This window comes from Chroicocephalus ridibundus, chromosome 4, assembly GCF_963924245.1.
Source record: "Chroicocephalus ridibundus chromosome 4, bChrRid1.1, whole genome shotgun sequence".
In the NCBI taxonomy this organism is placed as follows: domain Eukaryota; kingdom Metazoa; phylum Chordata; class Aves; order Charadriiformes; family Laridae; genus Chroicocephalus; species Chroicocephalus ridibundus.
Window position 1 is genome coordinate 9,667,257 of NC_086287.1, and position 27,717 is coordinate 9,694,973.

General features: G+C 42.6%; 2 protein-coding genes across 3 annotated transcripts in view; one reads left to right on the forward strand and one right to left on the reverse strand.

Annotated features, from left to right (window-relative positions):
• The first annotated feature begins 925 nt into the window (after positions 1–925).
• On the forward strand, positions 926–19,513 carry TCP11L1 (t-complex 11 like 1). Of its 2 annotated transcripts, none has more exons than XM_063332643.1 (10): positions 926–1,089; positions 4,747–4,912; positions 7,702–7,834; positions 10,871–10,991; positions 11,556–11,776; positions 12,856–12,992; positions 13,441–13,637; positions 13,999–14,180; positions 14,863–15,035; positions 15,249–19,513. In XM_063332643.1, the coding sequence occupies exons 2-10, from the start codon at positions 4,759–4,761 to the stop codon at positions 15,482–15,484; spliced, it is 1,554 nt and encodes a 517-aa protein (XP_063188713.1). In that variant the 5' UTR covers positions 926–1,089; positions 4,747–4,758; the 3' UTR covers positions 15,485–19,513. The 2 variants fall into 2 exon arrangements, with proteins under 2 accessions (XP_063188713.1, XP_063188711.1); XM_063332641.1 differs by lacking the exon at positions 926–1,089 and adding an exon at positions 1,114–1,533.
• A 59-nt stretch (positions 19,514–19,572) lies between these two features.
• CSTF3 (cleavage stimulation factor subunit 3) overlaps positions 19,573–27,717 on the reverse strand; it is a 50,695-nt gene continuing 42,550 nt past the window's right edge. The window contains exons 14-21 of the mRNA XM_063332640.1: positions 26,729–26,872; positions 26,537–26,639; positions 25,036–25,105; positions 23,541–23,736; positions 21,869–22,022; positions 21,385–21,479; positions 21,195–21,255; positions 19,573–20,205 (exon numbers count right to left, since the gene is read on the reverse strand). Coding sequence (XP_063188710.1) covers positions 20,003–20,205; positions 21,195–21,255; positions 21,385–21,479; positions 21,869–22,022; positions 23,541–23,736; positions 25,036–25,105; positions 26,537–26,639; positions 26,729–26,872 — 1,026 coding nt within the window. The 3' untranslated portion in view covers positions 19,573–20,002. The remainder of the gene's footprint in view (positions 20,206–21,194; positions 21,256–21,384; positions 21,480–21,868; positions 22,023–23,540; positions 23,737–25,035; positions 25,106–26,536; positions 26,640–26,728; positions 26,873–27,717) is intronic.

Genomic DNA, 27,717 nt, shown 5'->3' on the forward strand with positions numbered 1-27,717 from the left:
AGGGGGGAAGCGTAACCCTTTTTAGCAATTTTGGGGGTTTTTTTTGTGGTTCTTAGTTTTAACTGAAAGCTTTTGATTATAAATGCACTTTCTCAGAAAACGTGGCTTAATCCACGCTTTAAAATGTGAGGGTGGAAAGGCAGAGTCTTGTTCTTAGAATCTCTGATCGTATTTTTAAGTTACTTGTGCTGTTGCGTCAGCAGAATTATATTCCTTCTCTGCCTGCTGATTCTGTGTGCTGTCTGGGCTGACCTCACTGGGAAGAGGATGAGATTTCGATCTTGACAATGAGCTCCTGCCTATGGGCATCGCCAGCTGGAGAACGAGTTCTGAATTACAGACACCACTGTGTGGTGTGAGTCACCGCCTGGCTTCGGTGCCAACTTTGCTTTCAGGCTCCCCAAAAGCAGTCTGCAGAGAAGAACCGGGCAGGAGAGATGTTTGGGAGCCTTCGCTGATAGGTACGAGGCAGGGCCAGCATGGCCTTTCCTCTACTTGGGTGTGATACAGCTTGTCTGACAGTAGCTAAGATTTAAGTATGGCTGAAGGGACTGATGGTCGCAGTGTCAGTGAGTGAACACATCCCAGGGGGACAGCAAGGAAAAGCCACAGCTGCTTTACCTGGTTGCTGGGTGGATTTAGTCTAAATGAGCAGAGTGTGGTATGTGTTAAGAGTCCAGGTGGAGGCTGTTGTGGTGCAGCTCTCTTGAGTGCCCCTTGCCTACATGGTGGCAAACCCCCCCCTCCCCCCCCAAAAAAAAGCACCGGTGACCCATAATATTGAAGATTATACTCGCACCCTTGGAACGGAGGAGAGCGGTGCCCCATCGCCTCCCCTGTGGGCCCGCTTTCTGATGAAAAAACCCCCCAATAAATACTCAGAGAGGCGCGGGGCGGAGTTCCTCGCCCCGCCCCGGCGCGGGGAGGTGGCAGGGCCCGGTGCGGGGCGGGCCGCCGGCAGGCGCTGGGCCCGCCCTGCGCTCGGGCTGCGCCTCTGGCCCAGCCTCGCACCGCCGGCCGGCAGCAGCGGGGAGCCGGGGCTGGGAGCACCGTTAGAGCTGGTGGCCGCGGCTCCTTCTCCCAGCGGCGGTAAGGCGGCGGGGGCCTGAGGCGGAGGGCGGCGGCGGCGGCGGCGGGGGGGTGCGGGGCTGGGAGGCCGCCGGGCCTCCGTGGGCCTGGGGCGGCGTGGAGGGCCCCGGGCCCGCCGGCGGGACTGGGCCCGGGCCCTGTTTGCTGGGGAAGGCGGCTGGGATTCGCTGCTGTGACATCCCCTTTTCTGTTCTCTCCCTGCCTCGCCCGTTTGGCGTCTGGAAACACGCACCACACACACACACCCCCACACACACCCGGCCGCGCCGCGCCGGGGCTCGTTTTCCGTGTGGCCCGTTTATGAGCCCCTGTGGCATCTGTGCCTGGAGCTGTTGCCACCAGCCCGGCTGGGCGACGCAGGGAGAGCGCCCCGAAACTTCCCGACCCGTGTGAAATGCGTATTGCAGGAAAATCAGCGCTCAGCGAGGGTCAGGGGGTGGAATGGTAAGATTACTGCTATGTGATACGGTGTTTCTGTTGTGGTACCTTGTATTTTGTCAGACCCTGCTGATGGACCAGGACTTTCAGGGCCTTACACAGAACAGGTTGCAGGTAGAGAGAACAGTAGAAGTTCACAGGCATCCCTTTTAATTTGGAAGAGGGGACAGAGGACAGGCTGCAGCTGCACCACGCAGAGCTGAGGTGCTGCTTGCCTTCTAGTGGGTTACCAGGTTTTGGTGTGGCAGGCGAAGGGAGGGAAGAGGAGACAGTTCAGCGTTGGAACGGAGCTTGGAGAAAGGTGGCCTTCAGGGCCTGTGTGTTTGGCCTGCAGGTAAGGGGAATTGTGGAGTCTTATCTCACACAGACCAGTGGGGTCGCGCGTGAAGCGAGGAGGATCTGCTTCAGTCTTGTGCATGCTCCACAGAAGCGCAATGGAGCTTACTTAATGCTGGTGTGTGCATCAAATGATTTGAGGACCTTAGATGGAAACAACCCGTGGAAATCTTTTTGTTTTAATTTGTGGGGTTTTCTCTTGCACTTCGGTTTTTACTAAAAATAAATCGGAGGAAAGCGTGAAGAAACAGATTCTGTTCTATTAAGAGTCAGAATCGTTTCTGTGAAAAGAAAGATGATGATCACATTTCTGGAAGAGGTATTGTCAAGCTTACTTACCCAGTGGAAAGAGGATTTGTTCTAGATGTATTCTGGCAAATAATAGCAGTAATCCAGCAGAAAAGAGTAGACTATTGCAAACTAAACAACTAAACCAACAAGTGTGCCTGTTTACCTCATCTGCTGAACAGTCATTTGGTAAAATGGCCCAGGAGTTCTTGTTCCCACTTTATGCAGCTGAAATAGGAAATTTTTTTTTAACAAATGGTATTTAAATGAAATCGTTCATTTTGAGACTGTAGCTCTTGTTCTGCCATTTTATGGAAGGCAATACTTTAGGATGTAGTCTGCATGGTAGGAATGATGGCCTGGTGGGCAAAGCTGGGGCTGGTAATCATGAGACTGATAATCACCTTGGCCCTGTCATTTATCTTCTGTGAGTCCTCAAGCAGCTTAACTGACACCTCAGTTTCCTTTCTGTAAGTAAGATATAGTATTTCTCTGCTTTTCTAAGGGTAGTGAGGATAAAGCACAGCGAGAGATTGCAAGGCATTATGAAGTGTCATGTGTATTAAAGACCTAAGTGAGTCTTAGTTGAGTCATCTTTATGCTTCAGATTTTCACTTTAGGAGGATGCTTTGTGGTAGAGAACAGATAGGAAGAACCACTGTCTAGTCTGGTTGGATGAATGTGGAAGCCTTTATGATCATGCTTTTATTCTAGCCAAATTCAACAACACATTTCCCTCCTGTCTTTAACCAGTCCTATCTTATAATTTCTACTGCAATTGTTGCTATGATCTTCTCTACTAACTGCTTCTTTATTAACAGGGCTACTCATCTTCTTACTGATAGACTGTTTGCAGTAACAGCCCTTTTCTCTGCTAGACAGGAGATTCACTTCTCCTGGAGCACGTCACCGGTCTCCCGCTTGCATGCTGGTTTGGGTGCCTTGCGTTACACCTAGCTGGAGGCTATCTCTGCCTTAGTCAAATGGGTGGCAATATGACTCCAGCTTTGCACAGACTACCACTTTCTTGTCCCAGCTGGGACTGTCTGTGTGTGCGCAGTGGGAGACGATCAAGAATTTGGGGCAGGGACATGAGTGTCTCTCTTCCAGCTAGAGATGGGGGCTAATATATGGGGTCTAACAACACCCGTGTTGATATCTTAGTTTTCCTGTGTAGTTTATCCCATGCTTTGTTTTATTTTCTAAAATAGAAATCACACAGTGCTGGGGACAAGTGTTGCGTGCTGTTGTGTATCTCATGCATCTAGCAACATGATGATCCTGAGTCATTGCTGTAGAACAAAACCATTTCTTACAGGCACTGAACTTTCCATCTGTCCTGGAGAATCACATTGGCGCAATCAATTTAAGCACTGATGGAGTAGGGTTAGTTATTACAGCTGTTCTATGAAAATAAAAAAAAAAATCTCAGTGCTGTGTTTTATATTTCTACACTGTTGCTTGCTTATGCTGCATCCTCCTCGGTGTAGTCTTTGATGCTGCAAGTATTTTTTCCTAGGAGCTGTGAGGCGTCTCCGGAGGCTGTATCACTTGTTGGAGTGGGGATGGTGGGATACATGGTCCACTTTTATTCTTTTTTTGAAAGGCTTCCTGACTTCCCACTTCACAGAACATCCAGGTTATTTAATCAAGTAGAGACATCACATGCTCTCTAATAGATTTTTGTAAAATTGAAGTGTGAACAGTAGCCTTCTGTATGACAGAGAGTTTTCAGTGGTAAGACGTGCAAATTACGTTATTTGGAGGGAAATCTGTATGTGAAATAAGTGAAGATAATGAATGGTGAGACATGCTTTTCTAGCAGTCATTTTTTCAGTGTAATTTTGGGTACACTGCAGGTATCTGTGATGTAATATAAATATTATTTAATATCTAATGTTTAATAAACAAATATTTTAAATACTATAACTATGTTCTTTACTGTCTTAATGTTTTGGGGTTTTTTAAATAATCCTGATATTTTATGCAGAAATCATGACTCTTGCATGGAATGAAAATAAGGGAGTAGTATTTTATATTAATTTCTCTCTAGTCCTTTTCCTGCTTCTTAACGCATTTGGATGGCTCAGAGTGAAAACTTAAGTTCTGAGCAGTTGGGGAAGATCATAATTCAGGAGTGTGTTATGTTCAGAAAGCTTTATTGTTATGTAGTGGGGAAATGTCTCGTTTGGCACAATTTTTTTGTAAACCATGTTTGTAATACTATTCTGAAGGTGTTTTTCATAAGCAATGCTAAGAAAGAAAATAAAACATATTTTTCTTTCTCATCTGTATGCATTGCGGTGAGGGAACAGTTTCAGATTTTTGAGAATTTACTAGGAATGCAGATTAAGTAAACGGAAGCTGTGTTGAAAGCATCCTGTTCTGTGTAAGATGGGAAGTGAGTCATGGAGTCCAGGTCCCCTACCATTATGGGAATGACATCATATAATTCCTCATAGGATTCTTTTTATTCTTATTTTTTTCTTAATCAGGAGAGCTCCTGGTGATGTTTTCCCACTCAGCCCTGTCAGAAAATGCTTATTCATTCCCTTTTTCATCTTTTTTCTTTTTTTTTTTTTTTTTTTTGAAAAGAACCAACTGAAAATGTCTCAGAATCCTGACAAGCCACATTCAAGTGAAGAACAGTTGAGTGGTTTGGAGGATGGTCAAGAGGAGAGCTTGGACAACCCAGATCCATCTATCAGAAAAAGAATACGACAGAGTGCTCCAGGGTCACACAGAGATGATACACCGAAGTGTAAGCAAAACTGCTTTATAAAAAAAAAAAAAGTAAATTCTAGAATTTTGTTGGTGGAGACAATCATGGCATTTTATAGCATCTGTGCGAGTTTGACTGTTTTGCAAATAAATGTCGTATGACTCCTGATCATTTGCTTTGAAACTGTGTGTAACACCTTTCTCTCCATTTTGTTTTAATACTTAATTGCTCACAATAACCATGTTGCTCTGAGCCAGATACCTTTGTGTGTCTGCACCCAGGGAGAGGACAGGCACTACTCCAGTATATTCTAGCTAAATTCTAGCTAAATTCTAGCTGTTGCTGCTCTTTGCATTATCAGCTGAACCTTCTGGATTGTTGCAGCTCCTGCTTCTACCGCAGGGCAAGGGAGGCTGTTATCAACAAAGTAATGTCCTGTCACACCACACACACCCCCCAATACAGATGGAAAGCTGTATATTTAATCCTAATAGTACTTCTAGTGTCAAGCAGGACTGCATATTTTACGTTTCTTCCTAGGGCGTATTTTTCTTTGTCATTCTGCTTTTAAAATGAGAAGCTGGATGCAATATGGCTGCCAATTATTTCTGGCAAATCTAAAGATAAAACCAAGGGGAAGTTGTCTGGTCACAGGGGTTCAATTCAAAGAGGCAGAATTGCTCAGATAACTAGTTCCAAATTTCTGTAGAGAGTGTCTCAGCGTGCAACATTCTCAGCATGTTGCATTCTTTTTATTTTTTAATAGTGTTCATGATTACTTGAAATTTAATGTTGGTTTTAGTGTCACGTTACACAAAGGAGACGTTCTGAGGGAGTTTATGTTGTTTTGTCTTGCTGGTTGCCTGATAGGAAAAGCGGTGTATGTATGGAGAGAGGCTACAAACATGTGAAAGTAAAATGCATACCACAGTCTTGCGCTGCGTTGTACCACAAAGAAGTCGTTGATCTCAAACCCTCTCCTCTTGTAAGGGAGCAGATATAATATGAGGATGAAGTAACATGATTTAAGAGCATTCTTTGGTAAATGAAAGAGTCTTAGCTTTTAGTGCATCCACTGCTGGAGTGAAGTCATTTGGCAGTCGGACAAGAGCACTCTCATTCAGCTGTGAACTTTGTTGTCCTGCTAGTTCTTCTCAGAATATCAATCCTTGCTGTGTTCCTGGAGCCATGGTGCAAGATTAAACTCCAAGCAGAAGGAAGTAGGGTTTAAGAGCGCTGCACGAAAAGAGCAAGATATTAATGAAACATTAGCCCATTGGAACCATACTGTGTGTACTTGGAACAGCTTTGAATGGCAGACAAGTGACGGACAGTTACTTTTGAAGGACCTTTTCTATGTTACTAGTTTAAGTCCAGTCAAACTGGATTATCAAATGAGGCAGACGTGACAGTTTGCCTAAAACGTATCTCAGTGAACCCAGCCTATGAAGGTCCCTGGTTGGTTGCTTTCATTTTGAGAATTAGTATGTCTTTTCTATGCCCAGACTGTAGTTGAAGTGAACGAACTACAGAGAGGAATCAATCCGTTAGGGCAATTCTGTTGCGGCTCTTTTCCCCCTGTTGTGCTCCGCTAGATGTTTTCTGGAGGAGCCAAGATGAACCTTGCCATTCCTGTCTGCCTCGCCTGAGGACACTAATTGACCTAGCCTTCTCCTTTAACTCAAATACCCGGACCAGAGAAGAGCTGTGGTGCTTCTAGCTTTTGTCAAGGCATTTCAGGGCACCCACACGCACTGCTTGCACTGATGCTGGCACAGCTAGGAGGAATCTTCACCACAAAGAATCCGTGGCAACAGATTGCAGTTGACTTCGGTGGGGATGGGATTGCTCCCCTCACCAGCATGGTCTACACCCATGGCGCCTTCTCTGTCTTTATGTTGCCTTGTTTTTAGGGCTGTGATGCTTCCTGCACTACAGCAATGCCAGTAGCGTCCCAGGAGTATGTTATGTAGTCCAGAACAATAAGGAGCTGTAATTCCCACTTCATCCAGGAAGCTGAGATTGTCCCTGTCCCTCTTCTACCTTCTAGATTTCTACAGTCATTCACTACCTTTGTCTCCTGCCTAATGAAAACTGGCCTGTTTTTTCAGGTTTGGTGCTTCCTCTTACTCGCTTGTGTGCCCCAGGGCCCAATTTGAAGCTGCTTATTCATCCTTGTCAGTCCCAAATGCCTTCCAGAGGAAGAAGTCTTAGGCATTGGTGCTGGAACTAGGTCTTGACGTCCTTTGTCACTTGGACGATGGCCTCTGGGGAAAAAGTTTGGAGAGGTGCCAGTTGCACTGGAAGTATTGAGAATAATTAGCTACTAGTACGTTATTGCTTAATGTTAATGGTGGTTTCTTTGCTGACTGCTTTAGAGATGAAGTCACTTCCTTGAAAAATATAAAATTGAAATGGCAACATCTGCACAACAATTGGAGAAATTAGTGCAGTGAAAATACTAGTATTTTTAATGATTTCTTCCTACTGTATGGAGAAAGATGACATTAAGCAACGCTTAAGAAGTGGGGGTTTGTGTATGAGGTTTATTTTTGCTTTTTAAAAGAGCTTGATGGAACTTGGAAGCAATTGGCATACTGAGCCCAGAATATCCACTTGGGTTCACTCCTTTGTTTCCTGTAAAACTCCAAACCTGCATCATCTGCCAGCTGGGAAGAGGCAGAGAAGGAAAAGAGGAGAATCTTCAGATGATACTGTCTTTTGGCCCTTTGTACTGTCGAGAAGGTGGAAAGTGTCCAAAAGTATTAGGACACTCTTTTCCACAGAATTTTATATATAGCTGTCTGACAGTTTAATTTATGTTGCAGCTAGCCCTCCTCGGCCTGTGTCAATAGAAGAGCTCATGGAAACAGCTAAGGGAGTAACCAACATGGCATTAGCACACGAAATTGTTGTTAATGGAGACTTCCAGATAAAACCAGCTGAATTGCCAGAGCACAGGTAAGATTGTTATCAAACAAGTACATAAATTAAACGTGCGTTTGCAGAAGTGCATTAACAGCTCTAGTGGATCAGGCAAAGGCTCTGCCTAGTATCTTGTCTGGCAGTGCCTGACAAGAGATAGGAAAGAGCATAAGCAGAAGAACGTAAGCGTGCAGTTCTGCTTCTTCAGAAACGTGTGTGTGTGAAAGTTGAACCTCTTGGAGTAATTGTTTGTGTACGTGTGGTGTGGTTTTTGTCAGTGTCCCCTTGTCTGCAGTCTTCTGAACAGCCAAGTGTAGCTGCAGATGCAGGTACTGCTCTTAGCATCCTTTAAGATTTCACTGCCCGCGGGAGTAAGATGAAACCGATCATTTTAGCTTTTTCTGAGCCTAATGTCTGTTTCGGCAGGGATCTTTTTGGGAAGAGACTCACATATTTTATTAAGTTAGTCCTCCTTTTAACTTTCGAAGTCTTTCCTTCTCTTTCTGACCTACAGTAGTTCTTTCCCCTGCTGAGAGGGGAGAGGGAGAACAGAAGAGACCTTGATGTCTGGTCGCATATTGGCCTGCATAGCTGCCCCAGTCCTGTCGACAGATGCTTCATCTGCTGTTCCTTTTTCTTTCAGACACAGAGATGTGGCTGACAGTGTGTTTCTTGGGTTAATTTGTGAAAGTTGTGTGCATATTTCATAGAAGAAACTTGGTCCACATTGGACCCAGTGTTGTCTGAAGGTGTCAACATTTGAGAGAGAGACCCCAGAGCACATTACCTTCACGGGTGCTGCAGGAGAATATGCTTTGGGTGGCTCTTAGAAGACTGGCATTGGTTGTCCTCTATAGAAAGTGGTCATACTGAGACAAAAGGTCTGGTGCCAATCTCCACCAAATCAAGGTGGCGGTGGTTCCAGTTAGTAATGAGAGGATGTTGCTTGGAATTAGAATTGTCCCTGAGTGAAAAGGCAGTAATGGGAAGTCTCATCTTGCCTTCACACCTGGACTATTACTGTCTCTCCAGCTCTGACACCAGCATATTATACCAGTGGTGTTTCATTAATGGCCGTGGACTGAAAATATGCTCGTGCTATTAAATGCACTGAACCTCATGGTCTCAGCAGGAATTGCCTTTGAGTAGGGGTTGAATGGAGCAGATGAGGGTCTTTGCTGTACTTTGTTCACCTGTCTCAGCCTCTGAGGTAGGAAACAGAATTGTGGCCCCCTTAAATGCTGAGGACAAACAACATTTAACTGAGCTAGCATATGACAATAAATTTCTCTGTTGTCCAGCAAGACTCATGTACTCTAGAGCTCAAGCAATGATTTGATCTGTCTTCTCAGCACCTTCTTCCAGTGTCTGCCTTGTCTGTTAGATGGACCTGGGCAGGGTGGTCCAGTCCTACTTTGTTGGCTTACGTGCAGGTTGTGTGCAACTCATGTGTGGTCCCATGAGCTGGAACCTGTCTCTAGCCTGCACAAATGCTGCCTCTAGAAGCAAGCATTTGGGAAGTACGTCTGAGACATGCAAAGCTCGTTCTCCTCATTCAACGTTATCTTCTCTGTCCCAGCATCTTTTGGGGGAACTTCCATCAGGTATTTTCTGCTCGGCAGTTGATGGCTGAGAATAAATACTTCATCTAAAGTCCCACAGTTAAGAGAGTGCTGTTCTGTTCAGTGTCTGCTTCTGCTCCATGTTCCTTCACACGGACTTCTCAAGTAAAAACGTGCTGTGATAATGGATGAGTTTTCTGGTATGCCTCAGTGCCATAAAATTGATCTCAGCATTTTTCAGGGAAGAAGAATTTTAGCATATTTTCTTTTTTCCATCCCCCTTTAAAAAAAAAAAAAAAAAAAGAAAAAGGAGGAAAAGAGCTGGAGACCTACACTGTACTTTGGAAAGTTGGATGCTTTTGCTCACTGATGCGGAGCAGTGGCTGTAGATGTTCACCAGAGCAGGTGATTTGCATTTCTTCACTTGATCACAGAAACAAATGTACTGCAGAGGTCACCTTGCTCGGGAGGTTTTGTGATGGGCCGGGCCTGCCTTAGTACGAGATCCCTGTATTTGGCTTTGGTGAGGATTTTGTGTACAGCACTTTACCACCTAGAAAAGAAAGAGCAGTCCTTCAGATTTTGCTTGAAGAGACACTCTGGAATCTTCCTTGGATTAAACGTTTTGTGTGAGTATAGAGTCCCCTGCAGCTTTAGCGTATGTGTAGACAAGTGGTTGGAGGAGGAAGCAGTTGTGGCTGTATTTGCAGTTGTAGGCACTGTCAGTAGAGCATGTATTGGCCCCTCTTAGAGGGCCACAGGGCATAAGGGCCTCTGGGCGCTGCCTGAACCTCAGCTGCACATGGAGTCAGAGCTTTGGGAATCTGGTGTTTGTTGTGGGCATTCTTTGTGTGCATGCCTGTACGTGTGAGCATTTTACTTTGGTGTTGAAGTTAAACCTGGTGTGAACAGGAGCCTGCCTGCTGAAGAGGAGTAAATTCCAGTATTTTGAATTCGGAATTTGTATTGAAGCACTGGAATTCGTTTATTTTCTTACACAAACTGAAATTGGCCTTTATCTCAGAGTTGTTGCAATATTTATGCATTGAAATGCAGAAGTTTGTATGTCAGGGAAGTTACTTCATGTCTGTTAGGTTTACTTAATGAATATTACTTAGTAGAATGGCATTTCCTTAGTAAGGCTTTTGAAAAGAATATGAATACTTGTCTTTTGAAGACAAGCTATAATTTTTGTGATTTCTTTTTTTTTTTTCTTCCAGTTGTTTTCTCTAGAGGTAGCATATAATAGATACTTTCAAGGATTGTAATTTGTAGCTGCCTTTGCTTGTGTGTAACCCTTTATTAGGATATAAGCCATTCCAAATCCCACGTCCAGTTTTTCTTGCTTTTCTGAGGAACTTAAAATGACAGATCTCTGTTAATCGTCATATATTCATTACTACGTTATGTTCATATTATTACATGCTGTTCTTCAGGAGCTGCAGGTTATCTATGTAAGGTGGTGCAGAGACAAGTATCGTTCTTTTTAACTGGTCATATTTACCCACAGCTTAGAAAAAAAAGTAAGAGATATTGTTCATAAAGCTTTCTGGGATTGTCTGGAAGCTCAGCTAAAGGAAGATCCACCAACGTATGACCATGCAATTAAACTATTGGGAGAAATTAAAGAGGTAAGATGATGTGATATCAAGGTAACTTAGTGAATTTGTGTAGCTGCATTGATATGAATGGGCAAAAGTGGTTGAAGTTGGGCTTTTCATAAAGGACTCTCTTGATCTTTTTCATTACTATAACATTAGCTGTGAACATATATAATTTGCGTAACCCCAGAGGAGAAATTTGAATGTAAAAACAAATGCAAAACCATGTAAGATGAATAAAAGGTAAGCCATACTAGTTTTATAATTCCAAGCTTCCTTCATGTTACGATAGTGGTATTAATTACGGAATCAATGAGATGCGCCAATGCTGGGCTGACAAAACCAAGTACAGTAGTCTTAAGTGCGACCTGTACTACAGAATATTCACCGCTTAGTCATTTCACTGTCTTTCAGAATGAGGTGAAACACTTGGAGTTGGTGAACAATTGGTTAAAAAAAAAAAAAAAGAAAAAAAAAAGAGGTTCCACTTGTAAAGGGCAATTAGTTTAAATAAAAAGTGGTTCAGTAACTGTTTTGATCCTTGTAGTCTTTGATATGTAGAACTAATGGACTGTTAAAAACTTTCCATTTCAGAATCTCCTGTCTTTCTTGTTGCCTGGTCATACTAGACTGAGGAGCCAGATTACAGAAGTTCTTGATCTGGATTTGATAAAACAGGAGGCAGAGAATGGGGCCCTTGACATTTCTAAATTGGTCGAATTTGTTATTGGCATGATGGGAACTCTCTGTGCTCCAGCTCGAGATGAAGAAATTAAGAAACTGAAAGATATTAATGAAATAGTTCCTCTGTTCAGGTACTGAAATGGTATTTATTAGTCATGTTGAGAATCTGTTAAATACTTTTAGATGTGGGGAGGGGGTTCCAGCAGGGCAACCTGCAAATCTTCGTAGAAAAAAAGAGTGATAGGGAAAGGGATGTAGTTGTGAAGGGGAGAGATGTTCCAGAAGCCTTTAACAAGGACCCTCTTTGTTCTGGTGAATTGGAGTGTTTGTCTGGCTCCTGCATGTCACTGAAGGACATTTTCTTAAATACCAAATGCATGTAAGGCTTAAGATAGCAGGTGAACAGTCAGTTTGTATCAGAATTTAATATCGACAGCAGAATGGGAAAAAAAGCAAGCAGGAGCATAGGAAAAAGTTATTATTGTTTTTCCTTTCCCCCCCAGTTTGAGCGCTCTCTACCCTCTACCTCACTCCCTGTATAATACCCTTTCAGCTCTAAAGGGAGTGTAGACACCACATCTGGGAGCTCAGAGGCTTCTGCTTTGTCACCGATTGAAGAGCTCAAGGTCTCAACAGTTAGAAGAAATTTCATTAACTTTGTTGTTTTCTAATTTGATAAGCTTCTAGGAGTTCAGGATTGACTTGGCAGAAATATTGCCAGCAGGAATTAGGTTACTTTGAAATTAAGGTGGTTTTCTTTGTTTGGGTTTTTTTTTTTCCTTTTTTTTCCCCTTGGGTCTGATTATTCACTTCCCACTGAGGCTGGCTTTATAGACATATACAATATATAAAAAATATATGGCCAAGAGATATAGTACGCAAGCTTGGAAATCCAGATGTCTTCTTATGTATTCAGCATACAATATTGCACGTCCTGGGATATATAATCTGTGGAGCTAGTAAAGTTAATTCCATGGAGGCTTTTTTACAGGAGAGCAGGTTTTATTTCCTAGTTGGAAGAGGCACATGCATGTGTGTACGTGCTTGCTCAAGCTTTCTCTCTGTCTCGTGCTCTTAAGGTGTTAAGCCCCCTGTTAATGTTTCCCATGCATGTTTTTGCTCTTTCCTTAGACAATCTGTAATAAATCTTGTATATAGTACCTCTTAAACATCTGCAGCCTTGAATAACTGTTTCTGTTTGTTTGTTTAGAGCAATTTTCTCTGTATTAGACCTAATGAAAATGGATATGGCAAACTTCGCTGTCAGTAGTATTAGGCCAAAATTAATGCAGCAGTCTGCTGAATATGAAAGAAAGAAGTTTCAGGAGTTTCTTGAGAAACAGCCAAGTATGACTTTGTTCCTTTCTTTCTTCCCCTCTGATCTCCCAGTAAACTGCGTGTCTTTGCTTGTAGATCATGAAAAGAAATTAGATTTTCTTGTAAGTTCTAGAATTCATCTGGTAAATGACAGCTTGTGCCCCAAAACTGTGGTTTGAAAAAAGTCTGCCAGAACAATAGTTCTGCGCTTTGTACACTGGAGTTTACTTTCATTTCAATACAGTGTAGGGCGTAATTAGCTGGCATCAGCTCACCTCCAATTTCCTGTAGCTGTATGGTTTTAATTTTGTTTTAGATGTTCTGCTTAATGCAATAAATGAAATGCATGTCAAAAACTAATATAATGGGTATTAGTAATAGTAACTAATGGGATTATTTGGAAACGATTGGTGGAAAAACCTAACTTTGAAAAGGAATTTTCCTAACAAGATTTTCTTTTTTTCCCCTGCTCTTCCAGATTCTTTAGACCTTGTCACAAGGTGGTTGCAAGAAGCAGCAGATGATCTTGCAAAGCTGAGGTGTAAAATGTTGCCTCCCCACTGTAGTAGTGATGGTGCCACTGGTGGAGCTTCCGCCCTGTGCTCCACTGCTGTACAAAACCAGGCCTACCTGAAGCTCCTAAAGTGGGATCATGTAAACAGGCCTTTTCCGGAAGTAGGTATTTAACAGAAAAATGGATTTCTGTGCTTGTTCTACTTTTCTATTTCTGGGATGTAACAGAAGCTGTTTCGATTTGTAGCCTTGCAACAAGTACAATACTGAAACATTTATCTCTTGATTGAGAGCTCTTGTACCTCTTCTATGAGGTACTTCTTGTCAGTATGGAAACCTACTTAAGCTGGAAAAGAGGAGTTAATTCTTTCATTTTGTTTCTGTTACTCTCCTGCTGACCGTGTGTTGCTTTTTTCCGTGTCTTTGTCTTACCCTCACTGCTGTGAACAGGTAGGCACCGCCGTGTCACTTCACAGCCCAGAATTCTGACTTTATTCTATGCCGGCTTCCTCGTTCTTTGCAGACAGTGCTGATGGACCAGACCCGCTTTCAGGAAATACAGCTGGAGCTGGAGCAGCTCCTCTTGGTTGGGACAGTCCTCCTGGTCACGTTCAGTGCAGCAGGCTCGGCGCTCGTCGATATGCCTGGATTTGCTGAGAAAATCAAAACCATTGTGAAGGTGCTGCTGACGGGAATGCATCTTCCGTGAGTGTTGAATAATCCTTGTCACGCAGAGGCAGGTGTAGGTCCATTTTCAGCCTAGTAAATAATCAGTTTAAGCCTCTCTCTGGAGGAGTATGTAGAGGACCCAGAGTATGTAGAGGAAGTGACGAAGACTTTTGATGAGCCCAGGCTGACAATTTTCACCCAGCTTACTTGGACAGAACAGTCTTTTCTTGCTCTGTTCTTTTCTGTTATGTACATGCGCTTTTTTTCAGCCTGTGTTTTTCAGGATGCCTGGTTGGCACAGGAGAGTGCGAGCAGCCAACCACGCTCACGGTTTGGGCCAGGCTCTCTCGAGGATTTGAGTGTGGTACAGCAAGCTGCTTGCGGGTTTAGAATGACGGCTGTACACGGTCGGGGGTGATAACTGGTTTTTGCATCAGGCAGAGCTGTCTGTGTAGTAGGAAAGTCAGCTCTTACTTGCATGGGTTGTTCAGGATGGAAAACTTGAATGCTATCCCACCTCCTTGTTTTATATCCCAACTTTATTTTTCATATATAAAAAATGTGTTATTGTTTATAGTTCTGGCCTTTATGTGGATTACACTTCTTCCGTTACATTTGATAAATCAGGCAACTGTAATTGGATAGTTTCTTTTTAAAAAGTGGGGAAAAAAGTGAATAACTGAAATAGCTGAGTAATGTTCCACTCCGCATTCTCTAGCTCCTTTAACCTGAAGGAATCTTTGGCTACCATCGGTGAAAAGGTGTGTGCGGAAGTTAACAGCTGCCTGTCCCAGCATGGCTTTACACCGTTCTCAGCCGAGAGAGAGACTGTACTTAAAGGACAAATCCAAGCAGTGGCCAACCCAGATAACACCATATGCAAGCTAATAGGTATGCTGTGGCACAACCGCTCTCGTCTCAAGTGACCGCTCGTCTGTCTTTGTAAAACTGTTGGTGGCATTTCGTGCATGGTTTCTTATTTAATCTGTTTCAAATACTTGTTTACTATGTTCGGGCTTTCTGTATTTTACATGAGATTACACTATTTCTAATTGACTGTCTTTTTTTGAAAACAAACCAAAACCCTTGGTCCAATTTTTCCAGATTCTCGAATTCAAAAGTTTCTGGAGAATCATCTTGCATCTAGTCAGCAGAAATCATCACCTGCCGTTCCTGGAGGATTAGGCCCTATTCAAAGAGAGCTGGAAGAAATTGCTGTGAAGTACGTTCGTCTCGTCAACTACAACAAAATGGTCTTCAGCCCTTACTATGATGCAGTCCTTGGCAAAATACTGACTCAGGAGGAATCCCGACTTGTAGGGAAGCCAGAAGAATCATAAAACCAGTTTGTATGCTGCCAATACGGTATTAACTTTGTCGGCTATTTTAAAAAATTGCACCAATATTTGTCTAGGAAAACAGCTTTCCGTGTAAATATCGGTTCCTTTTAATTCACTAGTGGTGTTTGATGAGGAAAATCCATGAGATGGAAAAGAGGTTTGCGAGTAAATGGTGAGAGAGAGATGCATTTTTAATGTAAGTATGCAACCTGGGGGGGTGTCTTGGTAGTTTTCTGGCTGCGATTTTTAGATTTTTGAGCTGATGCCAGGTAGGACAAGATTAAGAACCAAACTTTGTATTTAAGTGGCTCATTTTAGGGCGTTTTACTCTAATTTACCGTGAGTTTAGTTTAATTAATCCAGAGCAGATTAGCAAAGGTTCTTCCCAGAAGGGGTGATTTGGCTTTAAAGAAATCTTACTTTAAAGACTTCAGAAGTAAGCTAAAATTCTAGATAAGAGAAACTTTAACAGGCAAAATACAAAGTCAAACAGCACTTTATTGTAACATTATGGTTAGTATGGTAGTCTACTAGTTTTTTCTGCATTTTACTGCATTTTTAATAGCATTTTTTTGCTGTTTACCTGCAGATGTTACAAAACACATAATATATTTTTGTAGCAAATTTTCTGGTTATTGGGTAACTGTCCTCTGCTATGTACAGTACTTACAAAGGTGGCAATCTTATAGATTGCAGCTGTATTTATCTCTTGTAAAGACTTCAGAAGGGCAGAGCTAAAATGTTTTGATAAAGTGGCATTTCTTACCTTTTTTTGCTAGTCGTTTTCTCCTTTTTATGTGAAATACTGATTTTAAAGTAAATCTTTGTCATTTTCAGAAGGTGGATTTAAAGTGTGTGAAACATTAGGCTGAAAATTTTACTTGTTTTTTAAAACTACACCTAGAGATGGTTGCATATTCAATCATGTCTTCAAAAATATCCAGGAAGTGCAGAGCACTATTGAAAGTGTAAGTGATTTTAATGTCCTGTGAGAAGTGAACGGTTTAATGTTCGTTTGAACACACAGGGAATATTTTCAATAGATTTCTTTCTGCTTTGTAGAAATGTTCTTGAAACTTAAAATATTTATAGGTCTTGAATTTAATTAGCTACATGTTGTATAGATGACCGTTCACAGAAGAGTTCAATGATCAACCACATCCTGGGCTGCATCACAAGAAGCGTGGCCAGCAGGTCGAGAGAGGTGGTTCTGCCCCTCTACTCCACTCTGGTGAGACCCCACCTGGAGTGCTGCATCCAGCTCTGGAGTCCTCAGCACAGGAAGGATGTGGACCTGTTGGAGAAGGTCCAGAGGAGGTCCACAGAGATGATCAGAGCTGGAGCACCTCTCCTATGAGGACAGGCTGAGAGAATCGGGGTTGTTGAGCCTGGAGAAGAGAAAGCTTCGGGTAGAACTTATAGCCCCTTCCAGTACCTAAAGGGGGCCTACAGGAAAGCTGGGGAGGGACTCTTTATCAGGGAGTGGAGTGATAGGACGAGGGGTACCAGTTTTATACTGAAAGAGGGTAGGTTTAGATTACGTATTAGTAAGGAATTCTTTCCTGTGAGGGTGGTGAGGCACTGGCACAGGTTGCCCAGAGAAGCTGTGGAAGCCCCATCCCTGGAGGGGTCCAAAGCCAGGCTGGACGGGGCTTTGAGCAGCCTGGTCTGGTGGGAGGTGGAGGTGTCCCTGCCCAGGGCAGCAGGGTGGAACTAGATGATCTTTAAGGTCCCTTCCGACCCAAAGTGGTTTATGATTTGATGATCTTACAGCCTTATTGCAATTTCAGGCCCAGCTAGGAGGTAAGTACATGTGAAATTTTCCTCTAGTTGAGCACGATGCTGTATTACAGTAATCAAAATTTGATGATTTTATGAAAGCAAAGTTCATAGTTATAAACAGTTAAGTGTCCCAAGTACGAGACTATCCAAAATAGAACGTTGTCTTCTTTTACATAATTTTTAATTTAAAAAAAAGTAAAATAAATAAAAGGCCCCTTTTATTGCTAACATCCAGGTTCATTTTATTCATCAACCAGCCAACTGAAACAATAGAACTTCCAGAAGGAAGCACGTGATTATGAATCAGTGTCGATGCTTCCCTTCCCAGTTTTCCTTTAAATGTCAGCGTGTATATAGCTACACAAACGATGAGTTTGGAGGAAAGTGGGGTAAGTAAGACCTTTTATTCCATATTAGCCTGTCCAACTATAAAACAAATCTTCTCTCATTCATTACAAACCCCCTTCCCCAAGGAAAAAAACTACCCAAACCCCGTAAGAGATCACCAGCTCAGACAAGTGATTTTTCTCTTGGCTAAATGTACTCGGATAGTAAAATGGCCGTTTGTCTTTGAATCTTTCTTTGGTAACTCAAAAATGAATAGGTTGGTTAGCCAGAAAAACAGAGTTCTGAGTAGGTTTTTGGGGTGGCCTATTTCACGGTTGGAATCAGCAAAGGATACTACAGAGGTCTTCAAGACTGCTGCATCTGCCTGCTCTGCTTTGCTCTTAGTGCAGGATCCACCTCAGAACACAGCCTATAGCGCTGCCGCGCCAAAAAATTCATTCAGTAGTCCGCGTAACAAAAGAGCTACCAGAAACATTATTGCTAGAGATATAAAAAAAATAAACAATCAGGACAAAGCTATTTTTCATTTTTGTTAAATGACGGTGGCAGAAGTTATAAACCGCCGCTGTTATTTTATACTTCAGTATTGCCTAGAAAGCTGCCTTTAAAGGCCCCTGTGAATTACGCGTGCTGCAAAATCGTAGATGCTGCAGGGGATGAGCTCAAGGGTGTGGGGAGGAACAACATCGTGCTGAAACAACGTACGTAGAAAAGGCTTTGAAAAGTGTGTGACTGATGCCCAAATGAATGGCACTCCGGCAGCAAGAGATGAAATTGTACGTGCTTCATCTCGGCGATGGCTGCTCCCAGTCCTGGAACTCAGGGTCCAGATGTCCACGACGACTGATTCCTGCTTACGCTGACATCGAAGCATGGATTGTGCTGCCACTTGTGTGTGTGTATTGCTCGCAGGGTCAGTACAGTAAGTCCCATCTCTCCTCGCCGAAGGGGTTCGATCCTAAGGCTTCGATCCCAAGGCTTAGAAAAAGACGTAGAAAAAAAGAGCACCCCCCACATCTGGCTCCAGTCTGACCTTTGGGGGTGCACGCAGTGGGAACGCGTGCCTCTGTGGGGAGGTGCCGGAGGCCTTTCAACGGTAAAGATGTGAAGAGACTGTCATAAACATCCATGAGCGCAAATCACATTTGTGATTTTTTCCCAGGTTGTTTTCTTTTTTAACGGTAGTGGTTGACAAATACTTTCTCTACATTCTCTTTAAAAGAAAGGGGGAGATACGACTCAGTGGCAAAGCAAACCAGAAATTCTAGGGTTGATAAAGCCAGACCCTCCCTCCCTGTGAACATTTATATGGTTATCCGTACGCTCTTTCACCTTTTAGGTAGACAGGAGCGCTGACCTGCAGTCACCTACACTGCCGGGGGCAGGAATGTCTTGCAACTTGTCCGAGTATCTGACCTTCCTGTAGTCCCCAGGGGTTCTTGGGGTCTCACCAGAGTGCAATTCTGAGGAGTCAATTACAAGTTACAATCTCCAGTATGCATAGAAACCGCTTTGAAAGTAAGTTCATATAGTGTTTTTGTTAGCTTGTTTAAAAATAACAGGTGAAACTACGTAGCTAATCTATAGCATTTAGCTTTGTATAGTAAGCGGAAGACCAATGCAGTTATCCAGGACCAGACTGCGTTAGCGCATCCTCCCGGACAATCCCCATTAGAAATATGTACCGAGTTTGTCTTACGATGCTGTTTTCTTTAAACAGTCATGGAATTCAAAGCAAAAGTATACTGTATCCTCTAGAAAAATGGGGAAAAAGCTAATTCTAATATGTATGCTCTGATCAATTTCCTGTGATGGTCTTATTAACATCGCTTTTGAAGTGGCTGAGTAATATTTAAGAAGTAACTTGTTGTGTTTGAATAAAACCGGAATGAGGCATGACGTTATGGATATCCTTTTATTTTAAAGGAATGTTTTTTTCCATTTTCAACTACAAAACAGATTCCATACATTCTGCCATAAATAAAAATGAACAATAAGGCAGGACACTACATGAACAAACTGAGAACAACTGTTTTCCAGAAAATGTGAATTAAAAATGCTTCACAAGTATAAGCCATCCAGTTTTTAAAATAAAACTGTTGAAAACCCACAAGATTTCAAGTGGTAGATGCGAACACCCTTGAAGAACAAAATGCAGTTTTGCCATTTTGCACTTTTGGTTTTGAAAACCTAGTTTTGTTCAGAGCACATTCTAAGGTTGTTCTGGCTGTTTTCGGATCAAGAACCATATGGGAGAAGAGGCACCACAGTAACAAAACCATTTTCCAGATTTTTCTGTTTGCAGCTGTCCCTTTTAGATGGTTGACGTTAAGAGACTGACGGACTCGATGCAAGTCTTTGTCTATCACAGCAGAATCCAAGCTTGTTTCACCGGATTCTCTTCTGCTGTCGTGCTCTGTAAATGTCGTGTACAGGGGGAACTACGGATCCTTTCTCCTCGTCGTCGTCAGAATCTTCATGTGGTCTCTTAACAGCCTTGTTCAGCATAGCGTTATTTTCCACAGGTCCGTTGCCTTCCACAGCTATTTCAGGCAGGCCTCCGGTAATTATTCGTACAGCTTCATCAACAGCTTCGGAAGGAGAAAAAGATTCATTTAATTTGGGAAACTAAACTCCCTGATGAGAAATAAGCATGCAGACGGGGACACTGAGATAATAGATACGTTGTGGAGATTTCTGGAACACGAGACATTTTCCTGCCCTCTTCTACAAATGTTAAGAATGAAGTCTCGACTGTCGAAAACTCTGAGCTATGGCAAACACTAATTATAAAGCAAATGCCGCCGCTTCGGCTCGAGACCTCCCTTTATACAAGTATTTAGGTCATTTGCAAGCTTAATAAAACAGGAGAGCCTGTTGGGGAAACTGTATAGCTAGTTCATGATTCATCCGAAAGTACGCAGAGCAAGTCAGTTTCTGCTTATGAGCAGAGAAAGCTTTAAAAATACCATGTATAATTTAGATAGATGTTTTATTTTCACTCTAAAAGAAATTAAATCCTACCTTGCTCTCTGATCATTTCCTCCTTAAACTAACAGAGGGGGTGAAAAGTAGCATATTATCATGTGCTGTAGTTTACGTGAAGCCTGGAGCATGGATCTGTCCTCTTTTTAGAGTTCAGAACTCTGCCTTCCTTGGAGGAGCTCCCAGAACGCTGTTCTGAAGCACTGCAACAATGTGCATTCCCAGTTACGCCTCCCAATGAACCTACCGTACTGCAAATTCGTAATTTCATTTTACAGCTGCAACGCTGCTAGAAATAATGCCTTGCTGCTTTTAAAGCCTATTCCAAAAATTTTAATTTATTTAACGGGTACCACCAAAATGTTATTAAAGCAGCAGCTGGTGATTTTCAGCTTTTTGTTGATCTCCCCACAGTGAAATGCGCAAACATCTCTATGTAGACTCCAACCTACGAACGCAGCCGATTCAACAGTACACTCTTAAATAATAATTACACATCTGTAAATGAGGTCTGGGTTTTAGACAGTAATATCCATAGGTAAAACAAAGTCACAGGCAGCACTATCACAGACTCCAGAGCAAACAAATAACTTACTGTCTGGCAGTTTGCATCTCCTGAATATTTCCATGAGCTCATCCACTTGGACAAAGGGACCCTGATGTGTTAAAAAAAGGAGAAAAAAGTTTAAAGGATTATTTTCAATGGAGTGATACATACCGCGGTTCTGTCCAAACAGAACCTCTTCCACAACTTTTTGAAGCTTTCAGCGTTCATTAAAACACACCTGAAAACAAACAGGAGGTGGCAGGAGCTTCATGAGAACTACAGCTGCTGGTGGAACAGGAAATACACCACCCGGGACGGGATGTAAACCTGGAGCTGTGGGAAGAAAGACACTGTGATGCCAGTGCAAGACAGCTAGACTTCAATTGCTTTGGCAGCGTTATTATTTGATGCAAATAATTACTACCCTGTCACTTTTGCCTCTAATTACATATTGTTTAGTCAGTGATCTGAAGTCTGTAAGCAGTATAACAGCTTATTACCATTTACCAGACTCCAAACTACTTGTACTTATTTCCATGTGACCTTAGTAAGTAAAATACATATGCCTTTAGCGATCCAATTAAATAACAGCCTAACATTTAAGTACATGTTTAGATGACTGAAGAGCAGGGAAGTCTCTGTGATTAGCTTTGCTAAACGCACAGGTTAATGACTTGCCGCCAGGTGAAATATAACCACTTCCAAGAGAACATCTGACTTACGTGCTAAGTGTCTTGGCTGAAATGGAATCATTTGTTGAGTGTCCGGTTTGGGATATTCCGGTTTTCTGTCTACCTCGTCTTTGAGAACAGGCACGATGGAAGGTGCAACCACAGGGTCGGGAATTATAGCTGCCAGCTTGGCCCGGGAGACATCCTGCGAAAGCCAGTTAGAGAGCACTGAACCCAGCAGGATCGCACCGCTTGTTTAAATTACAGAACAAAACATCTCTCTAGACCGGTCGCTTATTCTCATTTTGTCATCATTATAATTTCAGATGTCCTCCTAGAAGACCATCTGGGCAAAACTTGCGTGTTCTCATCAAACATTTTAGTCCTACAGTGTCCCAGCTGGGAGCGGAAACGCTTGTTTTTGTTACCGAATGGGACGGTATTCGTCATTTTTGAGTGGCCCCTTTGTGTAGGTTGAAAAGATTTAGGTGAACAGGTGCAGAGCACTAGGCCTTCACAACTATCATTTCTCCCTCATTTCATTCCCTAGATTGCTTTAGCTGGAAAAGAAAGCAAGCATAAGGCAGTCAGCAGGCATGCAAAGCATCGGTTCAAACAGGATTCTATTTTGGCATGTTGCGAGCAATAGAAACCAGCCCAAGGGCTGAATCATCTCGGGCACACGCCACCTCGCCTGCATTTATCAAGACGTTACTCTCTTGTAAGCACACCTGTAACTTCACACTAACTTTGTCACCACCACATTTAAAGTATTCAGTGGCTCAACGGGACTCTTACTTCCCCCCATCCGATTATTTTACAACTGCATGAAGACCAGTAATCCGTCTGCTTTGCTAACTCTAACGACTTCTGTATTTTTCAAAAATTCCTTGTCTCTGTAAGAAATAAAGGCAGCTGAGGCACTATTTTTGAGACATGAATTAACGGTTCATGCAAATGGGAAACAGCAGTTCCTCCAACAGAGCTGTTCCTGCTTCTCTGGCAGCCTATTTTACGTCATGCTTAACAAAAATAATAAAATCAACGCTTTATTCTGTTCTAATTGTTTGCCAAAGCGTTATGGCCTTCCACACGACTAAAGCAGTAGTTAAGATAGATGTGGTCAGAAATGAGATGGGAGACCACCAGAGACGGGTGTCTGACCTAGACTTTAAATTCCAAATCATGGCACCAGAGCACTTGAACCATAATAAACACCTGAAAAAAAAGCAGGCAGCCACTGATCCCTACAGATCATCTTCCTCAGCCGGCTGTTTGCAGCACTCATTGGGACTGTAGGTGTTGGTTTTAATACGGCTCCCAAGGAAGCGAGCGGAGCTTTGCCAGCTGGGGCGCAAGGGCAGCCAGCGATGCTGCACACAGGTGCCCTGATGCTACAAACTTCTGAAAGAATTGTGGGTTTTGTAAAAGCTGTAGCTGAGTGGCGATGGCATTAACACATCGCCCTTTCCGTGGGCTGATGCGAGGCAAACAGGAACGTGTGAAGTTGCACCTGCGTCACGTTCCTCGCCCTGTTCTGCCCTCGGCCCACAACGCCTGGCACTTTGCTGCCAAACCCGACAAGGAGGCGGCACACCAGGCCTGTTTTACCTGCTTCTCTACCAAGGGAGAAAAGCGTAATGCAAGTCCTAAACAAGGAATTGCTTAAGTTTGCTAGGAATTAAAAGAATATCAGTGAAATTAAGCGTTCTTATCCACTTACCTTATAACCAAGAGCCTTCAGTTCGCTAGCAGAGCAAGGGTACAAATCCATGAACTTATACCTGTCTACCAGCAGAGCTGTTTCTTTACCCTCATATTCTTCCTTGAACGCCGTAAACCTCCGTTTTTCAACTTTCAGTATACTAGCTAGATCACCAATGTTACTTTCAAAAGCTAAAAACCGAGCCCAGATTTCCCTGTAAAAGAACAGATAAACAGACAGTTGCTGAAGGAGGAAGAATTACTGCTCACGACCCAACCACAAAACACACCAGAGGAGGGATTCAAAGGGAATCTGGGAACAGGTGACCATTTCTGTTATTTATTTCAGACGCGTCTATAACGTGCATTACCTTCCCAGCGCCTTACATATTTCTGTAAAAGCTTTCAATCTAGCGGATTGTAAAGGACTTTGTTGCGAAAAGGAAAGGATTACTGGAGTAAATGACTTCAGCGTTTGCGGCAAGCTTTTATCGCCAATGTAAGATGCACAAATAGACTCTACTCAGCCTGCTGCACAGAATTTCCCGCTGATCCTGATACGTGAAGGACTTTTCAACATAGATTACGATTTAGTTCATCTGCCTAGACCAGCATATTCTAGCAGGCAAGAGCAACACCCTAGAACACAACAGGCAGCACTGCAGGATTTTACACAGCCCAATATAGAGAGAGTAACTGCTTATTTCTCTGCAGAAAATCTCACATATAACTCAAGCAACATCTGACCATGTTTCTGGACTTGATTCAGCTTTCAGTTTAGCTTTGGAGTTCACCTTCGAAGAAGGTTCAGCTTTTAAATTCTTGGGTTTTCTCACTTTTCAAATGGACAGAAAAACATTTCTCGCGAAAGATGAGAGCTGAAGCGCAGGATGAATGTGCACAGCAGCGCGATGTTTGATTTCGTAGGTTTGACGCCTTTTGTCTGCCAGAATAATAACGGTGAACGCTTGGACCGCAAAGGGTTTTAGTAAGCATTTTTTCAGAGAAACAACTTTAAAAACTAGTAATGAAAATGCGGCGGTGAGTGGTTAATCCAAGTCTTTTCTGGTTCTTTCACTGTTTCATTTTCAGTTGGCTGGGAGCTGTTCAGCATTCCCCTCAATAAATTCCTGACTCACCTGCTCTCGTATAATCCTCCTAAAAAACCTTCTCCTCTCCCCACCTACCGTCTGCCTGGTGAGCGACACATGCCATTAGCCCTGCCACCTGCTCAAACCCTCCAATCCTTCACTGCGCAGGAGGATTTTGCGCTCTATCCTCAACAATCCTGCGTCAACAAGGTTTTAAAGTCAATAAATTAATGAATTTCACCGCAAGTGGGATAGGGACTTTCACAAATCTGTCACAGTCGTTGCTATTTTAGACAGCATGAAGAAGGGAAGGAACATCTGTACCTAATTTTGTCCTGCTGTTTATTTTTCTAATTTCTTTGGGATGTTTGTAGCTGAAAGGGTATTTTTTTTAGTGTAGTGAAACTGCTTTCGCAGACGTACCCAGATTTCTCAGGTGGAAGGCTCCCTGAAGTTAAAACACGTTCAAACAAAACTCTTGTATTATTGTCCTCTTTAAAAATAGAAAGAAAAAAGAAAAATGACACTGTGTAAAATACATTAAAGACAATTTTAAAATCATTTCCATTCAAATAAATGCGTACATTGAATTAAATATGAGGCCGATATTCTGATACCTGCATTTGAATTTCAGTAAAGAAGAAAAAAAACCTGAACACCTGCATAAAACTTTACCAACGGTAAATTCTACTGTGAATTTTTTATCTGAAAGTCTGTTTTTGTTGATAGCAACAAACCAATCCTAATACGGGTTCTTTTATGACAGCACAGCTATTGCTTGGCATCTCTTCAGGATCTCTATTTTTTCCCATTAATTATCACAACAGCGTATCTCGGTAATTTTACATTTGGCATTCCAATCCATTACTTCCCTTCTAAATTAGGGCAGTATTAACATATTCCTCAGAAGTCTTCGCAAAGTTACTAGAGCTGGTTCCCAACGAGCAGTCAGCCTTTGTACGTGGCCAGCTGGGGGAAAGGAGCGGCTGGTGGTTTTGTCCTAAGAACTCCCACTTCTGCCCCGTCTCTCGCGCCGTGTATTTTACCGTAGCTTACATTTACGAAAGTTTAGTGATCAATTTTCTTGTTTTACAGTAAAGTCTGCTGGGTGTTGCAGAGCAATACACTGGCAAGTTTTGAGATAATGTTTTCAGATGGCAATCTATGCAAAGGCGTTGCAAATATTCATGTAAGCTTAACACCATTTCTTGCAAAATTAAATATATTTTGATTTGAAAAAAATCTCTCTGTTTACAGCTCACAGGAGGGGAAAAAACCCTCTAAATCTGTTGAGACTTTCAGAGCCTGCGAAAAAGGTACTGACAGGAGAGATTCACGTGCCTGGTGCCTACAGAACGTGCTGGGAGGTTCAGAAGATGCAGCAGCACAGTTACCTGCAGCCACCGCTCACCCCAGCGGCGTGGAGGCCGCCTCACAAAACTGAGCTGGCGATTTGCAATAAAAACCAGATTGTGTTACACCTCTGCGTTGTTATGCTACAAATAGTGAGCCAGACTGCTGAACACGTGACAAAAGAGCTGAAGAAATGTGAAAATCTAATGAGTACCTGGCAGACAGGACTGTGCAGGGGAAGAGCCTGGGATGAACCGCTCTTCTCCCACTTCTCTAATTCCCCATGAAACAGGGACCAGGAGAGTTCCACAGAAAGCTCTCTGTCGGCCCCTGCTCCCCACAGCAGCTCGGGTTTCTTTTGATATCTTAACTCCTCCATTAAGGAATCACACACAGAGACCTTCCGACACCACCACCTCCTGGCCCGGGGTTCCCCAGCTGAGTTTTATGAAGAGGTTTGATTGCTCTCCAAGAATAATTAAAACTAAAATACAAAGAACTAGGCCTGAACCTGAACTCACAGAGAAGGCAAATTAACGCTTCATTAGACCTCTCAAAGCTTAAAGCTTACCATTAAGGTGAGAAAGGTAGTCGATGTACGCCAGTACGTATTCTGGAATGTCCCCGTATTTTTTCAGCCCTAGCTCAAAAATCTTGAAGGCCACAGATTTATCCTGCAAACATTTAAAAGAAAAAAGTTATTTAGCTTCAGTGAGCTACATGCCCTCCTGACACTAATATCAAATTGAGCATCTCCGATTACCTTACTACAATAATACTCCATTAAAGCTGCTGTGACATAGACGTGGTGGCGGGTCCGGGCATCCTCTCTTGCTTTCTTAAATATCATTCTTCCAGATTTTATGCCTTCTGCTCGCCTTGCAAATTTCATATATTGGATATAAACCTAAGGTGCACATTAATATTTATATAGTATCAGTGCTAACAAAGAATGCTAGGATATAATAAAGTTTTTTACTACATCTGAAATAACCTTTACTCACAAATACAGCTAATAAGTCATAACAGAAACCAGACTGCGTTGTGCTTCCATATGGTTTTGCTGGAAATACAGAGGCAAGGCTTTTTATATACTTTTTTAAAAAACCGGAATATACCTAAGACTGATCCCCTGAAATGACAACAGTTAATATACAGATTTTTCAAGGAAGGGGAGGTAAGTAGATGAATGTCATTTACATAAGCTGGTGCCTTCAGAGAATTAGAGGCTTACTGTAAAAATGGTAACTTTCCAATAAAGTTAAGACATCCATAAGGCTGAAGGAACAGCCAAAAGGCCTGATGAAGCATTTCACTGTACATTATACAATCCAAGATACAAATCGTCCTGTCTGCGAATATTTATACCCAATCAAGGAAAAAATGAATGTGCTATTAAATGCAGCGGCCAATTTGTGATTTGCATTTCTTTGGGATTTGACTTCCCTCCACTCTGAATCAGATCACAAATAACAGCATTCCGCAAACAGGGAAAAATGGTAGGTGGCTTCTCAGAAAACGTGTATTTGGGAAGCATTATGATCCGCCTTTCACAAATCGAGCATGTCAGTAAATGGATACCTGTCCTCTGATGCTGACCTGTTGTTTAATTTTAGACCCGGGACCACCTTCTTCCTCTTCATGCTTTGTTGTGTCTATTTATAAACTAAATAACTTTTTGAGGGCAGGTGACATCTTACACCATTTGTTCAGTACCGCTGGCACTACAGACAATGTTGTTCACTGTATAAC